This window comes from Panonychus citri, unplaced genomic scaffold (genome assembly GCF_014898815.1).
Source record: "Panonychus citri isolate SS breed McGregor unplaced genomic scaffold, ASM1489881v1 Contig00125, whole genome shotgun sequence".
Lineage (NCBI taxonomy): Eukaryota > Metazoa > Arthropoda > Arachnida > Trombidiformes > Tetranychidae > Panonychus > Panonychus citri.
In genome coordinates, this window is record NW_026515530.1 from 340,327 (window position 1) to 353,800 (window position 13,474).

General features: G+C 28.6%; 1 protein-coding gene and 1 long non-coding RNA gene across 2 annotated transcripts; both read right to left on the reverse strand.

The window, feature by feature from the left end:
* Window positions 1-35: 35 nt before the first annotated feature.
* Window positions 36-4,030, reverse strand: LOC128390653 (uncharacterized protein DDB_G0271670-like). The gene is made up of 2 exons (XM_053350403.1): window positions 3,587-4,030; window positions 36-1,243 (listed from the first exon to the last, which is right to left on the reverse strand). Exons 1-2 carry the CDS (start codon window positions 3,599-3,601, stop codon window positions 401-403), a joined length of 858 nt encoding a protein of 285 aa, XP_053206378.1. The 5' UTR covers window positions 3,602-4,030; the 3' UTR covers window positions 36-400.
* Window positions 4,031-6,315: 2,285 nt separating this feature from the next.
* On the reverse strand, window positions 6,316-8,552 carry LOC128390715 (uncharacterized). Its single transcript, XR_008325676.1, has 4 exons — window positions 8,317-8,552; window positions 7,879-8,076; window positions 7,526-7,783; window positions 6,316-7,377 (listed from the first exon to the last, which is right to left on the reverse strand). It is a non-coding gene; the product is annotated as an uncharacterized LOC128390715 (long non-coding RNA).
* Between the last annotated feature and the right edge of the window lie 4,922 nt (window positions 8,553-13,474).

Below are 13,474 nucleotides of genomic sequence, written 5' to 3' on the forward strand. Positions count from 1 at the left end.
CACAATTAACAAAATAAGATTATCAATTTGACAGATAATTAACATTTTCATTTTATTTGCTTTTTTTTTATATTAATTGTTAATTATAATAATAAGTTATATGATCATGATTTCATTTTCTGCTTTCTTTTTCTTCATATAAATAGGTACATATTACAAAGCGATTGGTGAGGCCACAAAGTAGGCCACTTTTCCCGACGACCCGTTAGACAGGGAAGAGCAGAAGCAAAGGTGGTAAAATGTGAGAGAGAGAGAGATGATGATAAAAGAAAGAGGAGAAAGTAATCGAGAAAGAGGAAGATGAAGATTTACCCCGAGATGAGAGACCAGCTCAAGATGAAGATGAAGGTGAAGACTAAGGTGAGATGGAATTTTGGTAAAGGTACCAAAATTTTGGATTCTAAATTGTTCTAAAGGTTCGACGACCAACTGACCTTACATTGCGTTTGTGAGCCTTTTTACTGGACAAAAGAGTTGACCATGAAGAGGAAGTCATTTTTTCTGCCAATTTTCGGTAAAAGGTTGCGACATTTTCTTTAACCTGGTCTGCTCTGTCTTCAGTTGATCCACTGTTTCCTGTTCCGTCTTCAGAGTCATTTTTCTTAAGAATGACTGATTTAAAGCTGGCAATCATTTTGGACCAAATAGAGCGACCTGGAGATGAAAGTCCGGGTGGAGCTTTGATTGCTTTCGTTATGGCGGAGGGCATAAAAAGTGGAGCAGCGATGTAGGCAAAGGCTTCTTTCAGCCAATTACGAAGCGAATCAGCGTCAATCTTGAGAAGTTGCTTCTTAACGATGGTACTTGCGAGCGACGATGATGAGCTCGAGGTGGATGAAGATGAAGACGACGCTGAATCTCCGGAAGAGCCTTTTTTCAATGGTGGATATGGTGCATGAGTTGCTCGTTGTATCGGTGGGTAAGGGGCATGAGTCGCTCGGGAAGAGTAAAAATCAGCATATGGATCATATGAGGTCGACCCTCGAGTGGGCCAAGGTGGGTGGGTAGCCCTGGACACTGAGCCATAGTTTGTTGGTTCCGTTGATCGTGTTGGCCAAGGTGGATGAGTTGCCAGTGAAACTGGACTGGTTGATGGTTTTGATGTTTTAGGTGTTCGTTTGGTGGAAACTGGTGTCGATGAGGATTTAGGTGTGGGTGTTGATGAAGAACTAGAATCATCATCATCAGCTGATGATAATGGTGCCAAATAAGCCAACAGAATCAAGGAAATGATGAAAAAAAACTAGAGAGAGAGAGAGATAGAGAAAAGATTAAAATCAAAAAAAGAAGATTAAAAAATCAAAATGCCACAAATCAATTGAAATCTAAATTGTAACACCTAAATTGTCACCATCGTAAATTAATCATTTACATCAATTGCAATTGAATCTAAATCACCAGGTAAGCAAAGTAATAATTTATCACCTTTCTAATTTTAACCATCTTCAATGTAACTAAATTAAGTTTCCAAAGTAAATCAGTTGTACTTGTTTTGACTTTAATTCTGTTGGTTTTTTTTCCACTTCTTCCCAATTGATTTATATTAGGAACTGAACTAATCAACTAATCCAATTGAATATCCAAAAAATGCTTCTGATAATCAAGTTACCAACAAAAGGTAAACCCTTAAATTGTGCCAATCGTTATTTTTAGACGATAATGTTTTTATGTCCAAAATCGTGATCACGATCATAACAACAAACAGTTATCAATGTTATATAACAATAATAGTAATCATAATATATTAGTTATGATGATTAACACAATTGAAACTGAACAATCAACAAAAATAAAGATCAATGGTAAGTTTGAGCTTCCGAGTGTATTAATATTTATATTTACCGTTATGTTGACTTTTCTTGTAAATAGATTGTAATTATCTTGATGATTATTCATTCAAATTAACCTTAAGGTTGATTGTCACGGTTAAAATGATCATTTAAATCGTGACCTTGACATCCTTACTTGATTGTAACAATCAAATCAAGTAATAATAACGGTATTAATTATGAATGAAACAGACAAAGTGATTGCTTATGATTTAAAGTTAATCAATTCACTTTTGTTTATCATTAAATTGTATTTTCTAATTATTATTAACAGAATCAATAGGTTGATACCTTGATTGTCATTACAATTTAACTAATTCACCTTTTAAATTGTTGACCTATCAATGAGTTTTAATTTGCACTTTTCTTTCAGGCTTTAACTAAATTAACTTATTGTGTTACTTAGTATTTAAGTTTAAATCATTTTTTTTAATCCAATCATCAGATTCAATGAATTAAATTATTGATATAAATTTAGTATTTGATACTATTGATTTGATTGAAAATCTTTCACACACCAAACAATTTATTTTACAATCAAACAAACAGCAAAAAAAAAAGGTGATAATCTATTCAATTTACTATTATAATCAATGTGATTGATTAAATTAAATTTAATTCATTCACAAACCGGAATGTTATATCATTTAAATGACCGCAATTCAGTTTCTCATCAGTTAATCATCTCGAAAATCAAGAAATGATAATCAAAAAACTACAATTACAAATACATCATTGTCAAGAATCAATTCAATATCAATCGGATTTGATAGTCAACAATTAAACTAATAATATGAAGGTTAAATTGTTAGACAGGGTTGACCTGATTTACACACATAAACAATTATGATAATCAAATAATTAAAAAGTTAAATATCAACAATTGTTTACTATCAATGTCTAGAAAATTAATCAATGAATCAATCGGTTGTTGTTGTTGATTGTTCATTGATTGTCAACGTTTACGGATAAACAATTTAAATATTATCATTATGTATTATGTATACAAGATAAACATTGAAATTAATGAACGAGAAACAATTAACTCAGTTCAACGTTTTCTTGTAGACAATTAACAACAATCTTACATAATCAATGACTAATTATAGTTAGTCGGTTTGTTGATTGTTGTATTAGTTTAATACCTTGAACTTGTAAATGATTAACAATTTAACCAAGCAAAAAACAAGATCAGAAAATAACAACAACAACAAATATAACGGGAAAAAGGTTATAATGATTAAGATAATGATTAGATGATGATTAAGATTGTTTCATTCGGAAGTTAAGATTTTCAAATGATCAACAATTTAATGTGACGATGATGATGATGATGATAATGATGATTAGGGATGTGACATGTTATTCAACGTTCAAGGAACCATGAAATTAACGGAAGGAATCATTTCTTAAGACAGGTTAGTAGATTGACCCTGAGGCTTAATTTTGTTTCTTCTAAACTCTAATCACGATATTAAAGTAAACTTAAATTTATTACCTCAATTAGCAACAATTATAATTGTTACAATTGAATATCCAACATGTAACCGGACTCTAAACATTTAATTCATTGCAATTTTTGGTAAATTATTATCATCTGATTAACTTTGAATATCCTTAGATTATGATGGTAATTCAATTGGTCAACGAAAAGTTTCAATTACAAATTGTTTACCTTTGAAGAATCAATTGAAATTGATTGTAAATCTATCAAGTTAATTACTAAGATCAAGATTATGAGGTTGATTGTCACTTACTTGTACTTTAATCATGGTTATCGTTGTTATGTTGAAAACAATTAATCACATAAAATGTTGGTTAAATTGTCCAGTTGATTGGATGTTCACAATGATTTTCGTAAGGTGATCCAATTGGTTGTGCACACAAAAAAAACAAGGATTAAGATTAAAGGCACTAAATTGATTAAAAACAAGAGATGTTGATGTTAATCACAATTGACCACAATTAAGATTTTATATGAGAATAAAAAAGTCTATTGACCAATAAATATAATCGGCGAGAATCGCTGATTATCAAAGTGTTTACTAAACGTGATTAAGATGAAATTGATCGATACGAATCGACAAACGGACTATTTCACCGCGACCTTTTCGGCGACTATTTCACCAAGACGAAAGATAAAAGTAAATTGGACAGTTACAGTTAATGAATGAAACTTATAACTGAAAAAAAGTAACTTGATGTTAGTAAAGAGAGAGAGAGAGAGAGAGAGAGAGAGAGATGCTGATGATGGAGAGAGAAAAAAGAGAGCAAAAGGGAGATTATGATGATGAGAAGATGAGGATGAAGTTTAATGATGAAGATCAAGATAGACGAGAAAAAAAAGAAAGAGAGAAAGAAAGAGAATCAACCTGATTTGATGGAAACGGAATTGACTCTAATCGAGAGGTAAAAATACACTGAATGTTAACCCGCCGCCAACAACAACAAGATGAACATGAAGTAACATGTTAACAGATAACCGAGAAGAGGCTGAAAGGGGATGATGACGATGATGATGATGAGAGAGGAAAGTCAAGGTGAGAGAACCTTTAACCTCCCCTGAATACCCACCTCCTACCTTTTGATGCTTCTCAAGGAACCTCAAGGAAGAGATTCATTTTTTTCCCCTAAGAATCATGATAACAGTTAATTTGTTGAATTCTAATTCATCGTCTAGAATGTATCATGTTATGTAACTTCTGTTGATTCAGAAGTCATTCAGTCATCATCATCATCACGTAACACAGAAAATAAAGAAAAAAAAATAAAGAGACAAGATGATGATGGGAAAGAAGATGAAAGATGAGGATAAAAAGTTTCATCTTCCGTGTCAACCAATGATTTTGGGAAACTTTGGAAATTTCAATGGATTAGAACTTTTTTCATGTTCTCTTTATTGAAATTTGTTCTAACATTTTCGATAAAGATTCGATACAAGTAAACATTTGATTTAATTGTTTAATTGTCATTATGATTAACTTAATTTTCGGTTGATTTAAATGTTCAATGAGGTTGTTTTCATTGAGTTAACATCAACTTGTCAAAGTTAATGTTAGTTTTTAATGATTCTTGATTATTATCGTATTAATTTCTTGTCAATTTAATCAAATCAATCAGATCAAAATTAATTATTATTATTTCAATTTGATGCTGCCATTAATTAGATTTGATTGTTACACCTTTCAAGATGAGAATCACTTTCATTTCTGATAGGATTTAATTTAATTAAGATCCATTGATTTTTAGTTGAAATATTGAATAAGTTTTTCTCGTTCTTTTGATTAATTTGATTACCATTACCTTTAAATTCATAACAGTGATTAACATTTTCCTTTTAATTGTTGCACTTACGATTTTTTCATCTTATTTCATCACAATAATTAACTAATCAACTGGTTTTTGGGTCAAATTGTTGTTATTAATATAATAGTTGATTGTGTTTTCCTTTTTTTCATAACTCTTTTTTTATTTTCTATTATTTTTTACAATCTCGTCTCTTCATTGTGATTACCTGATTTCTTTTTTTCTTCATCTTCTTTACCTTAATCATCGTCATCTATTTTTGTCATCAACAGGACATATTGTTGACAATTTAAGTCTCGGTCAAAGTCACTTCAAGGGCAATTGCAGTTAAATTGTCACAACAATCAATCGATTAGCTAAAACAATCAGAAACTATTGGGTTAGTGAAATTTAAACAAATAACTTTCTGATTGTTTCGTATTCATATTGAATAAGTTTTTCAAGTTAATTGTGATTAGATTTCAATGATTTTACAGTTGATTAGTAAAACATAATTACTATTAAAGTCTAATTATTATTGTCATTAGATTTGATTAACTTGCTCCAAGGCATTGAAACATTTAAAACAATCAACCCTCATCATTGGTAATTAGTTAGTTAGTTAATTGTTGTGATTGCAGTTGTTGATAGTTAAAAGTTAATTCAAACCAATTTAATATCTTAATTTTCATTAAATCATTAAGGTTGATACATTTTAAAAATTGCAATTTACTAATTGTGATCAGTATGTTTGCTTAATGCTTGTTGATCAAATAAATTGGGAACAATCAGTTGATTATGATTAATTTTAACAAGAAAAAGGGTTGAAATAAGTTAATCAACAAGGAGAGACAATTAATTGTTAAATCATCCAAATGATAGGAAAATAATTAACTAACTAATCATTTGTAACATAACTGTCATAAATTGTTATCAATTAAGATTACAAATGATCATCATTACTATTAAATACAATTAAAACCCTTTAAAATTGATTAGTTAACTCAATTAACCAGAGAGAGAGAGAGAGAGATTAATTAATCATTGACAGGGGAGAAAAGAAAAATGATCAACAACAATTAAGTTAATTGTTAGAAGTTAAATGAAAAGAGATTAACTAAAATAAGAGGTTACCGATTTGTTGTCGATTCTGATTCCTGATTAAGTAATCAACTTTAATTAAGATGATTAAATTGATTTATTAACATGCAATATTGACAATTACGAGTGACAAAAATGGTTTTCACGTTGACAATTAAATTTAATCACTTTGATCAACGCCAAAGTTATTGGTAAGTGATTACAACCATTCCCACAATTTGATTATTTAATAATAACCAAAAGTTAATCACATAATCAACATATTATGTGTGAATCATGATTAAGATTAGGATGATCTTAATGATAGTGATGATGAGGATTTGTTGTGAAAAATGATTAAGTTAATTTCTCATTGGAAAGTTGATCACATCTCAATTAAATGAATCAATTTAATTAATTATAAAATTATCGATTGGTTTGTTTTTATTGGTTTGACAACTTGATTTCTGTTGTTGTTAACAATTGGTTGATATTATTGCATCAATAGAAAGTCATTAATTAGTGACAATTAAGAAGATATCAGCTGATTGTTGATTAAACCAGTTACTCTTGTTGATCCTCATCTTTGATTATCATCATTTACACCTTAAGGGAATCAACTGATTTAGACAAATGTTTTAATTTTCTCACGACATCAACAAATTATTGTAAATTTTTTTCTTGTCAAAATTAACCATCAAGGTCAATATCAGCATATCTGATTGCTAATTGTTGATTAATTGTTAATGGTTGAATAATGATAATAACTAATTCAGAATCTAGATGAGTCCAGTAAATTGCCCCAACCACTGATTGTTGTTGCTGATAAATTGATCTCTCTCTCTACACTTTTCAGCTTAATTGTTTAATTTATCACCTTGATTGTTGTTATGTAACTTTTTTTTTTACTCTCAATGATTGTTTGATTAGTGACAATTTAACAATCAGGAGCATTTTAAATTGCGCTAAGAGTTACGATCAAATGAACTGATCAAATAGGGATTTGAGATTGAAAGTCCTCTTGAATTAATAACAATTAAATCATGTTTCCTTTTATTTTCTCAAATTGATCGAAAATTAGGAATTAAGATTAATTTAATTGCCTTTCAGCGAGTTTTTTAGGCCTCCAAAGTTGATTGTTCTTGATGACGGGATGATAATGATAATCGTTATATTGATGATCCTATTAAATAAGAGGGAAAAGAGAAATTAATCAAATGTATAAAGAAAGAATTAAGGAAAAAGTTAAATTGTTACTTCTTTTCATCTTAATCCGATGTTATTATTGTAGTAGTAGATCAAAAATATTGATTAAATGATAATTGAATTACCTGAAGGGGTTTAGGTTTACAATTTAAAATGATCGACCTGATTGGTTATATAAGACGATCATCACTATTTAGTATTATTATCAATACTATTATTATAGCTTAATAATAGACCAGATAATCATAATTATGATCAACGATTGACCAGAAAAATTGTAAATACGGATCAAAATACCAATTGGATGTTCATCTAATTGTTTCAACGTTCAGACCATTTATGTTTGCGATGATAAGGAAAATCAAATGGATCCATTTAAATCACTAATCAAATAAACAATACGAATAATCACAAAATTTAAGATTAAAATTAGATTTAAACATAATAGTGGCAAGAATTGTTAATTGTTTCTGGTTACCATGATTTCGGGGCGTTAATTGTAATTGTTTTCAAGTATAAATAAAGTAATCGATTGACATTAACCAGCAAAATCCATCGGTCAGTTTGTATTAGATTAAAATAAATCAACAGGTAATTGAGATGATTGTTAAAGGTTAATTGTTAACATCGTAATCACATAATCAACACACAATCTATGAAGAAAGTGGTAATTAACCTAAAATATAGGAAGGAGAAAGAAGAAAAAAAGTAAACAATTAAAACGAAAAACATAAAATGAAATTAATTTACTCTTTGGGTTATATAACCTAAATTGTTTCTCTGACCTAATGTTTTGAAAGGAGTTAATTGTAGATACATTTCAAGAGTAATTGAGAATGGGACAAATAAGTAATTAAAGTAGAAATAGTACCAAAGTAATTGTAAAATTAATAGTAATAGAAATTAATTAACTTACCTAAGGATCTTTGCTTGAGTTTAATTAAGGTAACCCGATGATGACCAATTCTCATAATTAGATTCAAATTCAAAGGGTTAAACAAAACTGAGGCACGATTTGTGGTTTTAAATGATTAAACCTTCAATTACCATTAGATTGTAATTTATTTGAATAATTCCCAAAGAATAAGTTAAAGTTAATTGTTAAAAAAAGAAAGAAAATTAAATTTTAATTATTAAGACAAAGAAAACAAAACAAAAACATCAACAGATGATTAGAAATTACCATAAGTGACCCATAGATGGCGAGACAGAGGGGACGAAGTTTCTAATTGTTAATTTTGTTTAATTGCTTCTTAATTGTTGTGTGTGTGTGTGTGTGTGTGTGTGTGTAAATAAATGATCTCCATTAATTGTAATTACCATTAGTTATCAGTTAAAAATTTTAGACCTCAAATTAACATGTAATGAGAGGGTAAAAAGGAGATGAAGGTGAACACAAATGGTTAACAATTTGAAGGTTCGGTCAAGTAATAGTTTAATTAACCTAAATTACCATTGAAAAGGAAGGGCCTGAATCTGTTGACCGCCAGTGATACCCTTTAATTTACCCTTGGTGTTGATTATATTAATCGTTTAGACAATTTAAAATGTTCCAGGTAACTTTTCATCTTGTTATGGTGGTAATTCAGTAAGATGATTAAGAAAATGATGTAAACATACACAGCAAACGTTAACTTGTTATCAGCATCATTAGGAATTATCATCATGATGAAAAGACAGAATTACAATTAGATAACTGGTCCGTGAGTGTGTCTACTACATCGGTGAATAATTATCTCCATCATCATCATCATCTCTCTCTCTCTCTCTCATTTTCTTTTCTTTTTTCCCTTTGCTTTTTTTTCTGTTGTGATTTTTGCTTTTCCTTTTTCAGGTCAAATCTTGTTGATGAGTTTTCAGGCTTGAATTTGATTGAATGTTGATCGATCACGTTGTTTATCATTAGTATTATTATCTCTCTCTCTCTCTCTCTCTCTCTCTAAGATGTTGATGAATTTAACAGGAGAAAGATGAACATGATGATAATAATTATAACTGTAAATTCATTGAGAGATGTTAATTTCTGAATATGATCACCCTGTTCATCTTTAATGTCAGTTCCAGAAACATTTAAATTCCTAATCATCATTTGTTTTTATCTTATATGATAATCAGTAGTTCCTGGTATTCAATTGCAATTGAATTATAATCAATCAATAAGAATGATTGAAAAAAATTTCTTTCCAATTTATTGATTTAAACGATAATTTCAATAATTATGATTAACCATTAATAATATTACCTATCGATGATTAAGTTTAATTGGCACAATTTAATATCATTGAACATTTTTCAATATCAAACTTTTAATGAATCAAACAACAATTTACTGTTCAATTTAATCAGTGAAATTGATACGATGATTATTAAATTGTAATCATTTGGATTATCTTACTTGATTGTAATTCTTGGATGTTAATGTTGATTAACTTTCTATTATTTTAAAACAATTGATTCAGTGAAAGACAATTAACAATTTAATTGAATTGTTGATGAACCAGAAATCATGATCATCTAAAAATAACATCACTTAAATTGTTGATTAAACAACAATTACAATCTCAATGTCAAGTTTAAATTGAAAACTGAAAGTACAAACAATTAGTTAATCAATTACATGATAATCATTATCATTTCTAATGTAAATTAGTTAATTGTTTTCTATTAATAAACCAGCTATTATAATAATACAAATGTAACCGTGATAATTTAATTAAATCAATATTGATGATTACAAGTAAGTCACGATTAGTAAACTAAATTAACATTGATTAAGAACAAAAAAAAACGCTGATTATTAATAATTGCTAATCAACAGTAATCAATTAATTGTGATTAAGGTCACATAATAAAGTAAATACATAACTTTAACCCTTAACAACAATTTAAATTGTTATTAATAATGTTGTTGATTTGGACATTAACAAAAAACTGAATTTGAGAAACAAAATTTGTCAGTTAACTGAATCAAAGTTAACTAATTGTGATTAACAATCTTGATTATTAGTTTTCTCATGCAAATATTATTGTCCAATTAATTGCTTATCATTAACAATCAAACATAATGATTAAAACGTGAATGATTAATCAAAATAAACCACAATTTAAATTTAGTTAATCTAGAGAGTAAAAAATTTAAAGTAAATTAATCAATTGCCACTCTATTTTTAATCATTAACCACTAATCCAGTTGAAATCAGTGAAAATTTTATTTACTAAATTGTTGGGTAATCTGATACTTTAATTAGATTGAGAAACAATCAAGTTACAATCAAAATCTCACACTTTTCATGAATATAAATGTTATTATGTTGACACTTAAAATTAACTGTTGAAGAAATTAATTGTTACAATCAAAATATACTTCTAACAACAATCAACATGATCCACTTTCAATTGTCTATCTCATTGATCACGCCAATCAGTTAATTGTAATTAAAAAATTGTTTACTGTCAATTTCAAGTGAATTAAAAATCAAAGTTAACTTTTTAACCTTCAGCAAAGTTATAAGATAATAACTCATCATGATTAGTAAATTGTAATTAAAGATTTAATATATTTATATGATTTTTGGATTAAAACAGTGACAATTAATTGGTATGTTGAGAATCAGTTAATTGCTAGAAGCAAATTAATTAATTGTAAGCTTAAAACCAAATTTTCGCATCAAAATTAATTTTCTGTTTTTCTTTTCAACTCTTTTTTACGGAAAAAAGTAAAAGGTTATTAATCTATTAATCTTTAATCACAATCAACGATTAAAAATAAATTATCATTATTTTACCTTCGTTAATCAGTTAAATCAGTTGATGATCCATCTTATATCTTAATCATTTTCATCTAATTTCAAACTTTCTCCCAAACAATTTAATCTAATCAACTGAGTTGCATGTTACCCTGAATTGACCCAGTAAATGATTAACATGTTGATTGTTGCAATTAATAGTTACGATTATGATTATTCATGGATTTAAATTGTTTAAATCTATGATTAGCTGATTGTAATTAGGTATCATTAGGTAAATGATTAAGTCACGTTCAAGTCAAAATATACAAGAAAAAACTAACAACCTTATTAATTGTTGACAATTTAATAAATTTTTCTTCATTGTTTTGGTTAATCCACCAAAGTGATTAACCTTTTTTTTTATTTGATTAACATGATAATGTCATTTGTTATTATTGTTGTTAAGTTAATTGTTGTATTAACCTTAACATTGAATAAATAATGTTCAATATTGTGATCCAGTGAATTACAATTAAATTGTTGACAATTAAGCATTTTTTTTCAATTTTTATTTACTGTTTAATTTGGTTGAATGACCTTAATCATTAAATTAAATTGTGTTTACAATAATCATCATCATTGTGATAATAATTAAGGAAACCATTTGAATTAATTGTTGTAAAAGCAAAAACAAAACAAAATTTAAATCAATTTTCAATCAGTTGCCATTGATTATGTTTACAATTAATAAATTGTTTCCGGGAGACAATTACATTTGATTACACTTGAGGCTTTATAATTAAAGGTCACAAACTTGATTGGTAATAATTGGTTCCAATTAATTGTGGCGATGATTGTTCAGATGGATCCGTGATTAATCAGCTGATTAAGAACTTTAATCACAATTAAAGTTGATTTAGTTTTGCAATCAGAACGAGAAACGATTTACAATTATTAATTTGCATAGTTTAATCAACGATAAATTGTCAATGATTAACCTTAAATTGGAAAATTTTGAAGGTTAATTTGGTTAGTTTAAGTTCCTCTGGATGGTTAATTGTTTGCTTAATTGTTTGACATGAATTTCATTAAAATTAGGATAACAATTAATCTTGAGAGCATCAGAATATTAAATGTTGGGCTTGGCTTTCCAATAATTAAATCAGATAATTAAGGTTAATTTTTGTTGAGAAGTTAAATCAACTCTTAACATAGGTTTGGTTAGCGATCAATTTGATTAGGAATTAAATTAATCAATTCCGAAATTTTTTTTCTTTACCTTTTTTGGTATCATGTTAACACGTAATAAATCAATCAGGACAATTAACAATCAATCAGTTAGTTTTTGATACATTAATTTAGATAATATTATGTGAAGTGTTTGATTGCTGATCGTTTTAGTGGTGAAATTTAGAGAATCCAAAATTAAATCTAATTGTTGCGAAAAGTAAAATTAACCATTTTGATGAATGAACTCATAAGCCAATCAACAAAACGATCGATTTCCAGTTAATTTTTTAGTTTTTCCTCGTCGGAAGCCATAACTGCCGCTCATTGCGTGGAAAATGTCGCCCCAACTGATCTTCTTCTTCGTCTTGGTGAATATGACATCTCCCACGAAGACGAACCATTCAACCACACTGAACGAAGAGTCCAAATAATTGCACCTCATCCCAAATTTGATCCACGAACCTTTGAATATGATTTGGCACTTCTCCGTTTCTACGAACCGGTCACTTTCCGTAAGAATATACTTCCTGTCTGCATTCCCGATGGTAGTAAAAGTTATGTGGGTCGGAAAGCGACGGTAACCGGGTGGGGTCGATTGTACGAAGAAGGACCTTTACCCAATACAAACATTTCGTCTCCACTGGAATATCCTCAGATTCATGTGAAGGAGATTCCGGTGGACCTTTGGTCAATAGAGGAAAACGGTCAATGGAACTTAATTTGAATCATTTCATCCAATTTCAACAGTTTAACAATTTAATTAACCAAATTGGAGACTATGATTAAATTAGATTCCGATTTTTTTTCTCATTTTTTCCAAAAAAAGAGTTGAGACCTAATAAGTGAAAAGAAAGAGAAAATTCAATTAAATTGGAAAAATTGAGAAATTAGAGCAGCCCAAGTAGTTAATTCCTTTGGAAGCTTGAAAAATTAATATTGATCAAATTGGAATCTAATTACAACAACAATTAGAAAATAAATCAACTCATCCACGTGTTGATCAATCAAAACAACTTTTGGTTGAATGAACAGTATCTCCATCTGATGAGAAAATTATGTAACAGTTGATTATTTTGAAGCAAAAACTAATTACAATCACAATTAAATTGATTCGAT